This window comes from Macaca fascicularis, chromosome 2, assembly GCF_037993035.2.
Source record: "Macaca fascicularis isolate 582-1 chromosome 2, T2T-MFA8v1.1".
Lineage (NCBI taxonomy): Eukaryota > Metazoa > Chordata > Mammalia > Primates > Cercopithecidae > Macaca > Macaca fascicularis.
The window spans coordinates 157,098,285-157,117,383 of NC_088376.1; the positions used below are offsets into that span (position 1 = coordinate 157,098,285).

The following is a 19,099-nucleotide window of genomic DNA, read 5'->3' on the forward strand; positions in this document are numbered from 1 at the left end:
AGGCCAGGGTGGTGAGAGGCAGCCAGCATCAGGGCCTGAGCGACTTGAGTGCACCTGTGGTCTCAGAGACTCCTGCACACTGGGTTGGCTGTGGGAGGAAAGCCCTGGGCCCTGGGAGCATTGGGGTCCTTTCCTGTTGGGAGCTTTTACCAGCTGCTCTGGCAGTTCCCAACAGAGAATGCCCACTGTGCCAGCATGAGCCTTTACTGTAGTTCTTTCTATCTTGGAGGGGTAGCAGGGGCGGCTTGGGACAGTGGCTCATGCCTTTAATCCCAGCACTTTGGGAAGTTGAAGTAGCCTTATCGCATGAGCCCAGGCGTTTGAGACCAGCCTGGGCAATATAGGGAGGCCTGGTGTCTAAAAAAAAATACAAAAATTATCTGGGTGTGGTGGGCACACCCATAATCCTAGCTACTCTGGAGGCTGAAGAGGATTGATTGAACCCGGGAGGCTGCAGTGAGCCATGATCGCGCCACTGCACTCCAGCCTGGGTGACTGAGCGAGACCCTATCTCAAAAAAAGAAAAAAAATAATTGATATTTTGAGAACTGGTATAGCCTTACCGACGCAGATGGGGGACCCTCTTCTAATTCTGTAGAGGCTGCAGGTCTGTGCAGCCACCCTTTGGGTGAGTGCCAGGTGCGCGCCTCGCATCCCCGCATCTTCGTGGGGTCGGGGCAGGCAGGGCCAGGCCTCGCTCACCGCGCCATGTCCCGCAGGTTCTCGCGCTCTGACGAGCTGTCGCGGCACAGGCGCTCACACTCGGGCGTGAAGCCGTACCAGTGTCCTGTGTGCGAGAAGAAGTTCGCGCGGAGCGACCACCTCTCCAAGCACATCAAGGTGCACCGCTTCCCGCGGAGCAGCCGCTCCGTGCGCTCTGTGAACTGAAAGCGCCCCGAACCCTCGCCTGTCCTTCACCCCAGATCCCCACCCCAGCCCCATTTTTTTAAGCAATAATTTATTTGCCTCCTCCAGAGGGACATGACAATGTTACCAGCCCACCTTCTAAAGCCTGGGAAGTGTGAACCCAGGGCCCGCCAACCGCTGCCTTTCTCGGGAGTACTTAGAGCCTCGAACCCGCGCCCCTGGGGGCTGGGCCCCCGGCGCCCGGGGCTGGAGGCAGGCCTTCGTGCCTTCGTGCCTTCGTGCCTTCCCGCGGTGGCCAGGCCTCTGCTGCAGCCGCTGGTTGCAGGCAGAGTTTTGGGGACCTGGCCCTTCTCCCACTGGGCTCCCCCGACCTCGGCCAAGGCCAGAACTTTAGTGCTCAGTGAAGATGAAATGTGCAGTTTTGAAATGTTGGGTTCCCAGAGAGAGTCATGCTGGGGGAGAAGGAAGTAGGCCAGAAGTCCAGGACTGCACTGTGGTGTGAGGGTGGCTTGGCTTTGTCTAAGATGCCTGCTCAGCATGATCACCAGAGGGTGTGGGCAGGGCTCTGGGGGTGGGGTGGGTGTCAGGACCGGGCTGCTGGGGCCTCATGTGGGAGAGAGGTGAAAAGTGTCCCCCACTGAGGGGCTGGCAGTGCATGTGCTTGAGTTAAATGTGCAGGGCAGAAAGAGCCAGAAGCGCCTGTACCCAGGGGCTCATCCCCTCCTCCGGTTTCCCAGACAAATCCAGACACCAGCCTCTAGGGTGGCCTTGAGAGGAGAGGGCCAGGCTGTCCTGGGTGTGAGAGAACTAGATAGAGCCTCCCAACCCTGATTTAGAAATGCATTCCTTATTTTGTCTAGAAATTAATAAATGGACTAGCTTGTTTTGACAGGTTTATTTCACATCCTATGAATGTATGTAAATAAACTGTACATAGGTCCATCCACATAAAATATCTTTTAATAACATATCAACATTTGTGTAAATTTGAAATTTAAAAAAATCTATGAAGCTGGTGTACATATGTTACAATTATGTATATTTTCTTTGGTCCTTCATAAAAATATATTTACTTTGCCAATAAAAAGAAAAAGAACTCACAACTTTTGGCATTCATGTGCTGTTTTCCTGTTTTGCCGGGATGTGGAGGTGATTCTGGGGCTGAGAATCACCTATGTCTCCACCTTCGCAGAGTTCAGGGGACCCTGTTTTGTATTTGGAGGGATAGAAATGCTCCTTGGGGTCCAGCCCCGGTCCAGCGGTGTAGGGTTCCCACACAGCTCAGCTCCAGGCCAGTTGCCGAGATTCTGCTCATCTCAGCTCCCTAACCTAGAGCTCCGTAAACCCAAATCCAGCCCACATTCCGGCAGCACCTGTGGGAAGCTGCCTCAGGCCTGGCCAGTCCTGCGAGGCTCACCTACTCTGCTATTGGAGACTCTTTCTTGCACTTCCTACCCCCATCCAGTCCACCAAACCTATTATGTACCCCCTATATGCCTGCTGTGCCCTGGCAGAGTATTTACCCCCTTAGGAACGTGGCTGTGCCATTTCCTCCTGGCATGGGTAACTGTGAAAGTGTTAGGAATCCTCGGCAGGCAGAGGTGAGACTCGGAGAGGCTAGCAGTCCTCCATCCTCCCTAACTCCCCGACGTGCCTAGGGTCTTGGCTGTGTGGCTCCACAGTTGAGGTTGGACGCTTCCACATGTCCTGTGATGGCCAGAGCCTGGGGGAAGTGGGGACCCAAGCACAAGGAGGGGCTATGAGCCCCACAGGGAAAGGCAAGAAAATGGAGGCTGACCAGGGCCTGCTTCAGTGGCTCAGCTGGTGTGAAGCACACAGTGAGAGGGCTGCCCTGGTTCACCCACCCACATGCAGTGGGAAGCAAGAACCTTCTAGAAGGATCCCTTGCTTTATAAGAGCTGGATGCAAGTCGGGTCAAGTGTTTCTCGGTGAAACCCTTGGAGATCTGGAGGCTGGGGGTAGGGCACCCTTGGGCTCCCAGCAGAGAGATATCTGAATGTAGGGGTGTGTGTAAAGTCGTGCAGCTCAGAGGGCAGAGGCCGTCGTTCTCACCAGCAGCCTAGCACACAGCACAGCTGATAGGAGGATGGACATCCTATCCTGACTGGCCATGGTCCTGAGGAGGAGGCTGGGCCTGGTGACCTCTGTCCTTTGCCCCTGACCGGATGTACCCTCTGTGGGCAAACACACTGTAGGGAAGCAAGGCATTGATTTCCAGCCTGTTAACGTGGGCTTTCTTCATCCGTAAACAAGCAGTGCAGCCCTAGATAAGAGGGACGTCAGAGGGACAGGGAGGATTGTTGTCTGGTCAGGATGATGACATGGGAGGTGGAATAACCCCAGGAGCATATGCACCTTCTGTGCCAAGGACCAGCCGGACACACTGCTCACCTGCCCTGGGTGTGTGTTCCAACAGCCTGCTGTTGTCTTGCAGCAGGGAGTGTGTGTAGGGGGTGGTCTTAGTGGTCCTCTCAATCTGGGCTTCCAGGCTTGCACCTGAATTGTGTGTGTGTGCACACTTATGGCGCACCTCCCCGTGGTGAGTGTGCCTCCTGGGGGTCTTGGCTAAGTTGTGGGGAGCACAGCACAATGCAGGAAGCAGGGCTGCTGGGGCCACACTGCCTGTTGATCCTGGGCTCCAGCTCTTTATGTGTGTCCTAGACCTCTCTAGATGTCAGCTCCTTCACCCTGCAGAGTGGTGTGAAAGGCCCCGGGCAGCAGCGTGGTGGCACATGGTAAGTGACTCTGGATACAGAGCCCAGGATGCAGAGCCCAGCTGTGTGGCACCCCCAGGGTTCCTGCTGCAGCCCCAATGTCAGCGTCACCTTGGCCCTGGCGGGGGTTGAGAGTCTGTTGCAGGCGCCTGGCCTGGCTCCTGCCTCAGAGATCCCCATGCCACCACCTTTCTGACCCCCTGTGATTTCTGTGGCTGGAAGGGGAGTGCTGTGTTGGCCTGCAAGCTGAAAAAGCAGGTGGAGATGGGCCCTGGGCTCAGCATGGTTAGGAATAGAGGTGGAAGCTGGAAGACTACAGAGCAGAAACTCCAGCAGTTATGGCGCCACCCACCCACCTGCCCCTAAGGCACGCAGAGGGGAAGGAAGTACCATTTACTGATCACTGTACTAGGTAGAGTATGAGTTAGACTACTATAACAAAGAAATCCCCAAACTTTGTGGCTTAAACAAGATAGCAGTTTATTTTCCTCTGCTTAGATGGTCTCGGAGGGAGCAGCCTGGGCTGGCACAGTGGACTGAGTGCAGGGCACTCAGCCTCTTTTGCTCTTGTTGCTCCTCCAATGCCCACCTTGGCTCCACAGGACTGGGTCAGCTGGGAGAAGCAGGCAAGGGGACGTGTTTCTGCCCTGCCCTCCTGGGATTTGCACACTCACTTCCACTCCCATCCTATTGGCCAGAACTCAGTAACTTGGCCTCATCTGCTGCCAGGGAGGCTGGAAAATGCAGTTGTCATCTGGGCAGCATGAGCACAGCTGAAATGTGGGGCACATGTTGCAGGAGAAGGCAAGGAGGTAGGAGCAGAGAGCAGCCAGGAGTTTCCATGGCAAGCTCATTGTTTTGCCCCAGCTGTGCCCACAGTGGGTCCTCTTTCCCATAAGCTGGCAGCATGGCTACATCTGGTGGTGCCAGGTGAGTTCAGCTCTCCATGGCCTCGTCCACATTCTCAGAAAGGGCATCACTGATAAGTGTGGGATCAGCAGTCAGACTTCCGGGGCAGCAGATTATTAAGAAGGGAAACTCTGTGGGAACAGAGGAGCCAAGAGGCCCTGCGCAGGAGTCAAGATGCCTTGGTTGGGAAACCAAGGCTGCAAATGACACAATCTTGACTCCTGTGGACAGCAAACTCTTGCAATGCCATCACTGTCTGTTCCTGAATAGGGTCTAGAGTTTATGTGGGGCCATGGGAGCTTGGCAGGTGGAGAGGGGGCATAGGCAGAAAGCCTCAGGACCAGGGCTTCCAGGAAAATTGTCATTTTCCTTGTGCTGTATTGGTTCAGGCTATCCAAGGCGAACCTGCGAGGAATGAACATATCAACCTGCACAGTGGAGACATGAGGAGGGGATCTGAACCTGCACAGTGGAGACGTGAGGAGAGGGCTGAGAGTGGGGGCCATGTCTGAGCAGGTCCCACTTCATTTGGTGATGAGCAGAGACGAAAATGGGACTGGTTCAAAAGATGCAGAATGAGGCAAAGAGAGCGGCATTCAAACACTCAAGGAAAGTGCACATCTCCTTGTGCCCTGCGGGGCCGGGAGGGCACTAGAAACGCCCTGCTGTTTTCAATAAGGAAGAAATCGAGAGCCCAGGCTGTAGTGCAAGGGCACCAGGACCAGGTAAAAAGAGAGCTGGAAGGGATGGGGTGGGGGGCGGATTGCAAGAAAACAAAAGATGCAGGGTGGAGTTAAAATCCACATGGGAGAACGTCAGGAGTGGGCATGAGGACAGGGAACTCCCCGCACTGCTGCAGAAGACAAATGATGACAGCTCAGGCGCTGGCTCGGCTCCGGTTCTGTGAGGTCCTGCTCTGTGCCCCAAACAGCCGGACCCGTCAGGGACCGCAAAGGAGCCCCTCCTGGAGGTCTGGACCCGGAGATGAGTGACCAGTCCCCCACTGTCAGCCTCCCCCGGCCCTGCTGCCCCACTCTGCTCTCCAAGCCGTCCTGGCGCACGGACATATCCGCACCTAGCACTGATAGAGATCGCAGCCGGTCCCCAGGCTGTTCTCAGAACCCAGCCGGGACGTTCCCTGCTGTTTCCACCCTCTGGGTTCTGTGAATTTGACCTCAACCCTGAGCTGAGCTGACACTGAAAGACAGCAAGAGCAGTGTCTGCAGCAGGCGGCTCCAGCGCTAAAGTGAGGCGCAAGGCTACCACGGACCCAGCTGAGCGGGGCCAGGGAAGGGAGCAGGCAGCAGGTGCTGGGAGCTGGAAATGCCTGATGAGAAGAGTGAAAATACATTTCTGCAGAAATAGGTCTAAATCATTCCAAATGTGTTTAAAACCTAAATGCAAATGTTAAATATTGATAGAGAAAGAGAAGACATTTGCAATGTGAAAGTTATAACACACTACTAGTCTGGCTGTAAATCCCCCATGATATGAACAGCCAGGGAAATTGTGTGTAGGATTGAAGCGTGGCTCTCAGGGTCTCCTCCTTCTCACAGAAGTCTTTGCATTATGCATGAAATGAAGAAACGACATCGATGCCATTTCTGTAGGGTTAATTGGTGAGTTGTTGAACAGCTACCCTCAGAGGGCTCTGTTTAAATGCACAAATGTCACCTTTACAGAGAAATGAAGGACACCTGTCTGTTTCCACAGCAAAGTGGCAGTGCTCTTCTCTCCCTGAATCCCTGGACAAGGCGTGAACACTCACACTGATGTGGCACTGCTGGGAGGACAGCTGGACCACTGCCCATCAGAGGACACCCTGGTGCCACACAGGAGTCCTGGTTCCCACCTTGGGCTGGGTGGCAAAGGCCCCTCCCTGCCCTCTCCCAGCCTTCCCAAGCTGGTGGCCTTACCACAAATCTGGGTGCACAGCTGGGATTCCATCTACATCCTGGCAGAGGATGCCCTGCACAAAGCTGCCAAGGTGCAGTGGGCTCAGTCTTCCTGATGTCTGAGTCTCTTTGCCAATCTCTCACACTGGCAAAATGCTTTCCAGATGGTCACGAGGAGCCGCAGCGGCCGGAGTGTACTCCACTGGGCATCCTACTCAACCCCTTCCCTGGTGTGAAAGAACCCATCACTCTGGCAGCCACTGTCTCTTCGGCCTTTCCTGGAGGGTTGTGGGGCTTCTCAGCCCCAGTGGCTGCACTTGGAAAGCCCCTATTTGATGTTTCAGTTTAAAGAATATGAATTCTTTGAAATCATGAAATAATATGATTACATATTATGTTCTGTTGCAATTATATAATTTATAATATATAAACAATATATTGTACTTAAAGAGGGAGGGTGGGAGGAAGGAGAGGAGCAGAAAAGATAACTATTGGGCACTGAGCTTAATACCTGGGTGATGTAATAATATGTACAACCCCTGTGACACACATTTACCCATGTAACAAACCTTCACATGAACCTCTAAACCTAAAATCAAAAAAATTTTTAAATTATAATATATAAACAATGTAATATAACATGTATGTTAATATTTGATATATATGTTATATACTAGTATATAATATATAACATATAATATAGTATAGTGTAGTATATTATACATATAATACATATAACAAAATAACATATATACTAACATAATAAAATAATAAATAACCAAATAATATGTTATTATACCTATATGCATATAGTTACTTTATAGTACATATAGTTACTTTAAATAACACAACTAAATTATATACTGTTACTTACAATTTCAATAATAAAGCTATATTATATGCAACATAGCTGAAAATTTTAACTGTATACAACCACCGCCTTCTCTGCAAGGCACCCAGGGACTTGCTTTTTGCACCTTCTCCCACCTTGAAAGCACCTCCATCCTCCTCCTGGAACTTCGAATCTGTTTAAACAAACAGAAGAATTTAGAGCCAGACTCCCCATAAGGGATGATAATAATAGTACCTTCCTCATAGGGTCATTGTGTGGACTAAATGAGTTAAAATATGCAACACACTTAGAATAGCATCTGGCAGAGAGCAGCAGCTGCAGTTGTCAGTGGCATTGTATTATTATCCATTGTTACTTGAGTATACCCTTAATATCCACCCTTCACCCCAGGAAACTTAATAAGACATTTCTTCTCAATGAATACAGCACTCTTCCCACTAGACATTTTATTAAATCAAATGCTTTCTGGCATCTGTGCCTAAACATCTTACTTGCAAATAGGTTTTTGGAGGGTGAACACATTCTGTTACAAAAGGGTTGCAGGGCTCAGTTGAAATCGCATCTTCTCAGTGTTCATTCACACATCATTAAATACTCAACAGTGGGAAGAACTGAAAGCTGATGTGTTCAAGTCACTTCTAATTGCATATCAAGCAATAAACGAGATAAACCCAATCTGAAATTGTAGTGGTTTTACAAGGCCGTGCACATTTCCTGGGTTTGGTTTGTATTCCCAGACAGGAAGCTAATCACTGGAGTGCTCTGTTCAATACCAGACTCCTGGGACTTCTACCTAGGTCTCTGTCCTCTTATGTTGTCACTCCTAAGACCTCCACAGAGGGGCAGGCCCTGCATCCAGAAGAGGGGCTCATGATGGGGGCTGGTGACTCTCCAGTTTGTGACCAGGGAGTTGAGTGTGAGGGGCATCTTATGTGTCTGATGTTTTCCTTCCCCACTACCCTTCCTCTGTGCTGCCCTCAGACTCCTGAGGATAGGGGCAGATTGCATCCTCAAGTCCCATTCATGTCAGTTCACTTCCAGCTTCTGCTGCCTGGGTACCCATGAGGCACCCCCCTCCTCTGCTGTCCTTATGAGAGGGATTTTGGACAAATTTGTCATATCCAGAGAGATGTTCTCATTCTTCCAGAGACACTGGGACACAGACATTCTCAGGCTTCTGGAGACACTGGTTATTCATAACACAGAAGAGAAAAGATAGAGCTTTTCCTAACATCTTCCAACTGTGCACAGAAAATTCGCTCCAGGTAGGTCAAAGAAGCAACCATAAACACACAATGCTAAAAGTACAAGAAGTAATGAGACACAGGGAAGAGCACTGTATTCATCAAGAAGAAATGTCTTGTTAAGTATCTTAAGGCAAAGGGTGAATAGGACACACTTATATTCACAAATAGCAGCACGCACCCAGAACACACACAAAAACAAATACAATTTATTGTTTGCAAAGTCCTTGCCAATGTAATATGACAAGAAAAAAAAAAGAGCGACAAGGATAGGAAAGGAAGGGACAAGATGACCTTTACTGCATATGATGTTATTATCTGTCTGGAAGGGCAGAAAATGATTAATTGAAAATCTGCCAGAATTAATAAAACTGTTCAATCAATGGCCAGACACAAGATAAACCTATGGAAATAGATGGACTGATTGCATGTCAATGTATCAGTCAGCAATTGCTGCATAATTGACAGCCCATCTCAAAGCTCAGTGCTCTGAAACAGTCCTGATTTAGTACTAGAGCTGTGATCCTGTGGGTTGGTTGGGAGTCTGCTGACCTCGGTTAATCTTGCTCCTGTGTTTGTGGGTGACAGGGGGTTCTGGTGTGACTCAGGCTGTGCTGGCTGGGGCTCTGCTCCATGTTGCTCACCTTTCTCCTGGGGACAGCAGGCCAGCTTGGGTGTAGTCTATGGCTGCAAGACAGCAAGGCCCACCTTGCAAGCTCATTTCAGACCTTGGCTTGCATCCTGTCTGATCTGACCCACTGGGCAGAACAAGTCACATGGCCAAGCCCAGTAAGAACATACAGCAGAAGGTATGGGTGAATGAGGGGCCATCACTGAGGGCACTAATACAATCAAAATCAACTAAAAAATGCAACAGTAAGTAGCGTTCATGACTTTTATGACAGCAAGAAAAATCACAAGCAACATGGCAGGAAATTGGTAAAAAAAAAAAAAAAAGTGTAATAATATGCTGAAACTTTAATGGAAAACATAAAGAAGACCAACTGGAGTTGCTTACCATTTTTTTTTTTTCTGTATGGGGAGACTCAGTATTGTAAAGATTCCAGTTTCTGTCATATTGATCTATAGTTCATTGCAATTCCAGTACAAATCCAAAGAGGATTTTAACAAATGGAACTGGATTCTAAAATTTATCTGGAGGAGACAATGTATAAGATGCAACCCAATATGACAAGACGATGGTGGTAGAGGTGGGGAGATTGCCTGACAAATTACTGAAAAATCCTATAGAGATTTAAATTGTTTGGTTTTATTTTACTATTTAATTTATTTTATTAATTCTATTTGAGACAGGGTCTTGCTCTGTTGCCCAGGCTACAGTGCAGAGATGCGATCATAGCTCACTGCAGCTTCAAACTCCCAGGCTCAAATGATTCCCCACACCTCAGCTTCCTGAGTAGCTGGGACTACAGGCACACACCACCACACCCAGCTGAGGTTAAACACTTTTTTAATGTGGTGTTATAATAGACAAAGGCAAAGAAGACATGAGGCAACATACAGATTCTAGAAAAGAACTCAAGTACATATGGCAATTTAATATGTTATCAATACAAGGTTACTTATATGATAAGAGAGGAAAGACGGAGCTTCTCCTCACACCATACACAGAGAATCCACTCCAAGTGGGTAAAAGAGCCAACCACAAACACACAATTAGAAAGGTACAAGAAATAACAAGATGCAGGTGCCATTATGGAAAAGATAGACATGCTTGATACTACCGTTTAAACTCCTGCTTAAGAACAGACGCCCTGTGAGTGAAATTAGAAGATAAATACAAGACATGGATAGAAATATATGAGTCATCAACCCAAATATATCTGGAATGCACAAAACTCTTCTACAAATTAGTGAGTAAAATGTAAAAATCCAAATAGAAAAATGGGCAATAGATATAAACTAGTAACTTACAGAAAAAGACATGCAAATGGCAAGTGGGTACATGAGAAGATATCTAACTTTGTAAATATGCAGAAAAACGAAATAAAAAACAATATATCCTGTGGAGGCTGACTACATTGCAAAAATGTAAAAGATTATATCCAAGTGTGGGGGAAAGAGTTACTCTCTTTACTGTTGATTGTAGTACAATTATTTTTGGAGGATAATTTGGCAAACTTCATGAAAACTTAATCATTCTTTTGGCTATAATTTAAAATATCAAAAAACAGTAGATGTTGACTTGAATGTGGTGAACAGGGAACACTTTTACCCTGCTGGTGGGAATGTAAACTAGTACAGTCACTATGGAAAACAGCGTGGAGATTCCTTAAAGAACTAAAAGTGGAACTACCATTTGATCCAGTAATCCCACTACTAGGTATCTACCCAGAGGAACAGAAGTCATTATTTGAAAAAGATACTTGCACACACATGTTTATAGCAGCACAATTCACAATTGCAAATTGTAGAACCAGCCCAAAAGCCCATCAATCAACGAGTGGATAAAGAAACTGCGGTATACATACACAGACACACACACACACACACACACACACACACACACAAACACATCTCTCTCTCAGCTATAAAAAGGAATGAATTAACAGCATTTGCAGTGACCTAAATGAGATTGGAGACTATTATTCTAAGTGAAGTTAACTCAGGAATGGAAAACCAAACATCGTATGTTTCTCACTGATATGTGGGAGCTAAGCTATGAGGATACAAAGGCATAAGAATGATACGATGAACTTTGGCGACTTGGGGGGAAAAGTGGGAGGGGGACAAGGGATAAAAGATTACAGATATGGTGCAGGGTATACTGCTTGGATGATGGGTGCACCAGGATCACAAATCACCACTAAAGAACTTACACATGTAACCAAATACCACCTGTACCCCAACAACTTACAGAAAAAAACTGTAATCTTTCTTTGACCTAGCAAACCCATCATATTAAAAATCCACATATAAAGGTATATATACAAGTCTGTTCTTTTAGCATTATGACAGCAAACATTTGTGAACAATCTAAACATTTACTAATGAAGAATCGAGTAGATACATTACAGTACCCAGAAACTAGCTCTTCCATTTGGCAATGAAATGGTCAAGGCTGCACAAAATTTACATTATGTAAACATGACATGCAGGCTTCAGTTTCTGAAATCATCCTATGTGTGAAGTCTGGAATGCAGGTGTCAGCATCCTTGACAACAGTGCCCCAAGCAGCAGGAGCCACAGGAGATGGGGAGGCTGGGGGAAGACTGCAGACCTCAACAGCAGGGCGGGTCAAAATTCTAGGTGTCTTCTGCTTTGTCCTGAAAATACACCTGGAGTCCAACCCTGCTCCTCACCCACTGTGGCCCACAGCGCCCATGATCTCTTGCCTGGACTACTGCAGAATCATCCACAGACACCCCAGCCTGCCCTCACCCCTTCCAGCTGCCCAAAGTACAGCAGCCGGAAGGGCCCAGTTAAAGTCGGTCTGATCGCTTCCTGCCTCTGCTCAGGAGCTTCCTGTGGGCTCCCTGTTTCCCTCGGAGGAAAAGCAAAGACCTCTATGAGGTCCCACAGGACTCTGCTCCTCACTTCCCGCCCAGACCTCACTGCCTGCTACACTTCTCACTCAGCTCCAACCCCATTCCATCCCAGAAGTGTCAAGGGCACAAAAGACAAAGAAAGACTAAGGAGCTGTTGCAGAGTGGAGACCACACGATGTGACCACAGAACACAGAGAAGAATCCTGAACGATGTCCTAGGACCAGCAAGGGACCTCTGTGGGAAAACTGGAGAAAGCTCATTCAAGCCTGGAATTAAGCCAGCAGTCCTGCACCATCTTCATTTCCTAGTCTTGATGAATGCACCCTGGCTATGGGATGTATGGGGGAGGCTGGGGAGGGATATTCAGGAATGGTCTGCACTATCTGCAATGCTTGTAAATCTAAAATTTGAAAATTAAAAATTTATTTATTAATTATAATTAAATCAACTACAAGTTATTCAATTAATATTAATTGATTTAATTAAAATTACTAAAATAATTTAAAATTAAACTCTAATAATTAATTGATTTAAACTAATAATTTAACTTTTTTGAGGTAAATATAACAACAATTAAAACCAAACAAAAGTTACACCTGCCAGCACTCCTCAGCTCTCTCCCTGGCTTTGCTTCTCTCCCCAGCCCTTCCTGCCTCCCAGGCACAGCTTAACGCACAGATTCATTCAGGGTATGCGATCTGTCTTTCTGCACTCCGATGTGCTCCATGAGGGCAGGTTCTGTCTGTTTTACAAACAGTGCTGTAAACCCAGCACCTACAACCTGTATCATCATATTAATCTATACATTCTAGTTTCTGGACACCACAATTTGTTTATCCAATTCTCCTTCAATATATTTTTGTTCTCAAACATTTGCTGTTATAAATAATGCCATAAAGAACAGACTTGTACACATATCATATGTGTACACAAACATATGAATGTTTAACAGTAGGCTTGCAGGGTCAAAGAACAGGCATAATTTAAATTTTCATAAATTTTGCCAAGTTATCCTCCAAAAAGCAATTGTGCTGAGAATATCATTTATTCATTTATCCTATGTATTGCCTGTCTTTCCCCACTGGAATATAGGCTTTGGGAAAATAAGGCGTTGCCTGGCTTGATCAGTTCTGCAAACCTAGCTCCCAGAACAAATATTTGTCAAGCAATTGGCATGGGCAGGCAAGAGCTACACTGAAATTGATGGGATAAGATACAGACGTTTAAACCTATGATTTGAAGTTATGAAGGTACTGTGATGGACCTTCACAACTGAGTGGCTCCTCAAAGCTGTCCACATATGAATTCCCAGAACCTGGGAAGGTGTTACTTTACAGGGAAGCAGGGACTTCCTTCTTGGATGTGATGAAGTTAAGGGTCTGGAGATGGGGAGAGGATCCTGGGTTATCTGGTGGATCCAGCGTAATCACGAGGGTCCTTATACAAGGGGCAGTAGGAGGAACAAGGACCAAGGAAGAGGTCAGAGAGAGACTGGAGGATGCCGAGCTGTGGTTCTGAGGATGGAAGAGGGGACAAGGAGCTGGGGAATGCAGGTCGCCTCTGGAAGCTGGAGAAGCACAGGAGATGGAGTTTCCCTTAGATGCTCTAGGAGGAACCAGCGCCACTGATGGCACCTTGATTCTGGGACTTCTGATTTCCAGAACTGTAAGAAAATAACTAGGTGTGGTTTTAAGCTCCCAAGTTTGTGGTCATTGTTACAGCTGCAGCAGGAAATTAATCCAGGTAGAAGAATTAAAACAAACATGTAAATCGCATACACAGAGGTGGGCAGGAGACGGAAGAACGCCAAGTCCCCGAAGCCTCAGCTTTTGTAACTGGGAAGCAAGAGATACAGTCTAAAATCGGTGACCAGGGACACAGGTTCTTTCACATTTCAGCTACGGTGATGGACAGAATGCAAGGATGAAAATCAAAACAGCTCCAAGCAGCTGCCCGAACCTGGAGGCGGAGGGGCTGTCACTTGCCTGCATTTGCTCTTCGGTGTAGATGAATTTGTCATCATGTGTGCATCTGACTTCCATAAAACACTATGTTAAAACCTGCCTGGGTGCTGTGGCGAGGTGCAAGGACCGCCTGCAGTAGTGCCACCTCGGAGCCCACACATGGCACACCCAGGGTCCAGCAACCCACAACTGCTCACCCAGACATCCAGCGGGGACACCCAGCAATTGCAGGAATAGGATGTCCAGTCAAAGAAGGAAGGCACCAAGTCCGTGGCCCGACTGTGGACTGTGGACACGTCCGCTAGTGGACACTGCACCCCCACCATCCCACCATGCACAGGCGGCTTCCAGGGTTCTGTCCACCTTCACAGAGGTCATGAGGGGCATGGGGCAGTGAATGGCCACCGACCTGGCTGCTGGCGCTCGGGACTGCATGCGTGTGTGGTCCCTATACCTCTTGTAGCACTGCTGCTGATGGAACCAGGCACTCAGTGATGCTGGGCAAAGCTCTGCCCAGAGCAGGAGGCCACAGCCTTTGCAGGGGCTCAGCCCCACCTCCTCCCCACAGCAGGCGTGGCAACTAGAGCATGACTCTGGCCCTGGGGCCTCAGTTTCCTCATTTGTCAATGGCATATTTGACAAGGGCTCTTACCCATTGAAGCTTTAGGATTCTGAGAGTCCAGGGGCGATTCTTCCTCTGTGGCCCTGGCCTGTTGCTGGGAATGGGTGTGGAGGGACTCGGTTCTGCCGTCTCCAGGGTTGAGAGCGCTCTGCTGAAGACATCAAACTGGAGATCACATGTGTAGTGCACATGCTACACCTGTGCAAGTGTAGCCAGATGTGAAGACAGAGACAGAGCCTGGGCCACCAGCTGATACCCTTCCTGTCTGTGTCACCTGGGTGGGTCAAGTCCCCCCCAGCCCCAGCTTCCTCACCTTCCTCGCTATGAAGCTCACCATGCCCTCCTGCCACCTCTCCGGGACTGAGGATCAAATGGAGGAATTCCAGAGGGTCCTGACCTTGTAGCTGAGGGTGTGATGAAGCCAGGGAAGCTCAGGGCCACCCTTCCCCTGCTAAATCAGGCAGCTGGCTAGAGGCAGCCTGAAGTGTAGTTTGATCAGCATCCTAGATTTTACTAGTGATCCTCCTGCTCTGAACTCTGCTTCCAGCGGAGTTGGGAAAGGCCAAGCAAAGTGGCCCCAGAGGGTAGCTCTGGCTTCCCCCAAGACTGCTGAGAGAGAGGGGCCCAGCATCCACAGGGCAGTTTGGGAACTCCAGGGGACCTCTCCTTAGGCTACTGCTGGAGGGTTCTCATACAATGCTGCACGCATGTGTGTGCAATGCCAGTGTGCTCATGTGTGCATCTATATGTGCAATACTTATATGCATGTGTAGCCAGGTGAACTCAAACATGTGTGCACAGGAAAGCACTCTCATCTCTGTATGTGTGTATGTGTGTGTCTTCAGGGCTGTACTGCATGTGCATTTATACAGATACGCATGAGTTTGCACAGGCGCTTGTGCAGGTGCACTGGCATTCACATACATGTACATGAGAAGCATATGACAGCCTTGCTGTCAATTTCATTTCATGGTTACATTTTGTTTGACTGGCATGTTGTGTTAAAAGAGTCAGACCTGGCATTTAAAACCAGAAGATTTTACAAATCCACATGTTCAGCTTTTTTTGAAAAACTGCGGCCCTGTTCCTGCAGGGCAGCACCAATCATAGCAGATATGTTCACCCTGTCCTGCCCCCCTAAAGTGGTCACGTGACCTCCAGTTTGTCAGAGTCCACAGCACTCCCTATCACCTCACACTTTACCTGCTTCACCCATTTATATTACCTCCTTGACCCCTCTAGGAAGGTGCAATCCTTGGATAAAGCCCAACAATTTAGTAGTATGCTTAAGCCTGGTCTACACTGTTTCCCTGCTCCAGCCTGGCCAGCTTCCCTGCCCACCACCTCCACTCATCTTGAACCACTTTGCCTGCCAGATCATTCTGTGCCTCCCCAGGCTTCTCCTGATCCATGTCCCTGGTCTGCTGTCGCTCCTCATTCCCTCTCATATGGAGTCCTACTCTTCCTCCAGTTTCCCCTCCCCTGCACTCTACTCCAAGCCAGTGGGCTTCACTGTTCATCATGCCTCTGGCAGACCATGGGAAAAGATTATTCTCTTGTAAGCTGGGACAAGAAATGTTCCCAAGGAGAGAAATATCTTTGGAAAAAAGTCTTGATATGCCTGTAGTGTAAAAGGTGAGGGTTTAATTGTGATCAGATAAATCACTAAAAACACAACGAAATAACTCTTAAAATGCAACAATAAGAAAATGAACACCTTGATTCAAAAATGGTCAAAAGACCTGAACATTTTGCCAAAGAAGATTTAGAGATGGCAAATATGTGTATGAAAAGATCCTCAACATCATATGTCATCTGGGAAAATAGCAATGAGCTACCACCACAAGTCTGTTAGAATAGCCAAACCCAAAACACTGACAATATCAAATGCTGGCGATGATGTGGAGCAACTCTCAGTCATTGCTGGTGGGAAGGTCAAATGGCACAGCCACCTTGGAAGACAACTCGTCAATTTCTTACAAAACTAAACATACTCTTATATGATCCAGCAATTTTGCTACTTGGCATTTACCCAAATGAATTGAAAACTTATGTCCACACAAAAGACTGCATGCAGATATTGATAGCACCTTTACTCATGATGCCAAAACTTGGAAGCAACCAACATGTCCTTCAGTAGGTGAATGAATAAACTGTGGTGCATCCAGACGATGGAATATCATTCAGCACTAAAAAGAAATGAGCCAGCAAGCATGAAAAGACATGGAGGAAATTTAAATGCTTGTTACTAAGTGAATCTGAAAAGACTACATACTGGATGATTCCAATTCTGTGACAATCTGGAAAAAGCAAAACTATGGAGACAGGAAACAGATCAGTGGTTTCCAGGGGTTATGGGAGAGGGAGGGATGAACAGGCAGAACACAGGATTTTTAGGGCAGTGATGCTATTCTGTGTCATACTACAAAGGTGGATACATTTGTCAAAACCCACAGAATGTACACCACTAGGAGTGAACCCTAGTTTAAACTGTGGACTCCAGGTGATAATGATATCAGTGTCTGTTCAACAGCTAAAACAGGCACCACTCTGATGGGAAATCTCTACTTTCTACTTGATTTTGCTGTGAACCTAAAACTGCTCAAAAAATAAAGTCTACTAAATTAAAAATTAAGTAAGTACAGCCATGTCTTAAAAGAGAGTTAAGTTCTAAAACCAGCTCAGAAGGTGAAATCCCAGTTAACTAAAATTACTTTTGAAGATTTTCTTAAATCATCCCTAGAGCACAGTATGCCACATGTCGGCCAACACTGACGTTTTATCCCTCTGCACGTCCGTCACAGATATATTGCCCTCCCCCTCAGGTCAGATGAGTAGTTGACTTGCATTCAGAGGCAGCTAACTTTGTATCACAAATACCTACCCATCAACACTAGGATCAACGTAAAGGAAGCTAGAAACTCCTGCTGCCATAACAGGAGTCAAGAAATGAAGTAGCGAATTTTAATCTCCTACCCCCAGGCTAATCCCTGCGCATACGGAAGGGAGTGAGGGGAAGAATTATCCCACACAATTTAATACATATTTTCCTCCCTCATATTTTGGAAATTACTATAGTTCAACTCATGTAGATTAAAGGTGTGTATGAGGTGAGTCCTCAGAGTGAGGTTGTCACAAAGTTGCATAGCATGAAAACATGGGAGGAGTTGGGGGGAAAGGACCAAGTGCAAGAAGAGACTGGGCAGGGCAAGAGCAGCTAGGTGGAGGCGTCCAGGGAGAGGAGCTGTTTTCCCATGGGTCCAAGTTGGTGTCGTATAGAACAGAGAGAGCCAGCCTGGAATCAGGAGCTCAGAGAACAAGGTGACCAGAAAGATATTATTGTTAGCAGCAGAATGTATCTGAGTCACCAACGTATGTTAGTGGCAGCAAATCTGTACGGGTTTGCAGCAACCCCAGTTCTTGCCTCCTCGGAAGAATCTGACCGAGGGACAGAAGACAGAGTGAGAGACACCCAGGCAAGTTTTCAAGCAGGAGTGAGAGTTTATTAAGAAAGTTTTAGAGCAGGAATGAAAGGAGGTCAAGTACACTTGGAAGAGGGCCAAGTGGGTGACTTGAGAGATCAAATATGTGGTTTGACCATTGACTTGAAATTTATACATTGGCAGGCTTCCAGAGGGTTGTGTCTCTTCTCCCCTGATTCTTCCCTTGGGGTGGGCTGTCTGCATGCACAGTGACCTGCCTGCACTCAGGAGTGAGCAATGTGTTTACTGAAACTGTGCGCATGCTCACTTGAGGCATTCTTCCCTTTCCAGTCACATCTCCCTAAAAGGTCATAAAGCAGCTCAACTCTGCCATTTTGCCTCTTAGTGTGTATGCTTGAGCCCATTCACCCAACTCCTGAGATCTTATCACAAAGCTGCTGATCACCAGTTTCAGGTTCTTTCTATCTATTGGGAGACTGCCTTTCCCTGGTGCTGGCTGCAACCAATTATTGTTTTAGAAAGACAGTGTAACAACCACCTGATCATCACCTGATGGTGGCCTGACATTCTGGGGTGTAAGGCCCTCTCCTGCCTTGCTCATGTCTGACTAGCTACCTATTGCTTCTTGGGAAATGTATAGACATCTTTGGAGGGACATGAACACCACAAGGCATAGACGGAGGGATGTAGAAGCAATGCTGCCCAGCCCCCAGGGCACAGGCAGGCCCTGTTCACCCTCCCTTATATTTGGGGCTTGTGGAGCTACTTGCAGTGTTTGATTTAATGGGTTTGCTGCTACCCAGAGAAGGAGAATGGATGGAACCCAGAAGATTCACAGGGGGGCTCCCGGGACTTCCACCTCTGGTCAAATACACCTCCATTGTCCTCAAGGTCAAAGTGACCTGGCCTGCTTAGCTTGCAAATGTCTCCATCTCCTGGATGTTTCTGTGGCTTCCAGGAGCACGTGTTCTCAGGCCTTCCTGAGGGCTCCCTGGTCCTCCTGAGGGGGCACTCAGCCCCTGCTGCCCCAGGCAGTGGCAGCCACGGGGTCTGAGGA

The 19,099-nt window shown here is 47.7% G+C and overlaps 1 protein-coding gene across 5 annotated transcripts in view; it reads left to right on the top strand.

Annotated features, from left to right (window-relative positions):
- KLF15 (KLF transcription factor 15) overlaps window positions 1–19,099 on the top strand; it is a 68,259-nt gene that overhangs the window by 12,821 nt on the left and 36,339 nt on the right. For 3 of the 5 annotated variants that reach the window (XM_065539110.2, XM_045385557.3, XM_045385558.3), the window contains exon 3: window positions 720–1,970. The exons of the other annotated variants lie outside the window; for them this stretch is intronic. In XM_065539110.2, the coding sequence (XP_065395182.1) occupies window positions 720–888 (169 nt within the window). In that variant the 3' untranslated portion in view covers window positions 889–1,970. Of the gene's footprint in view, window positions 1–719; window positions 1,971–19,099 lie in introns of those variants that run through there. 5 annotated transcript variants of the gene reach the window in all.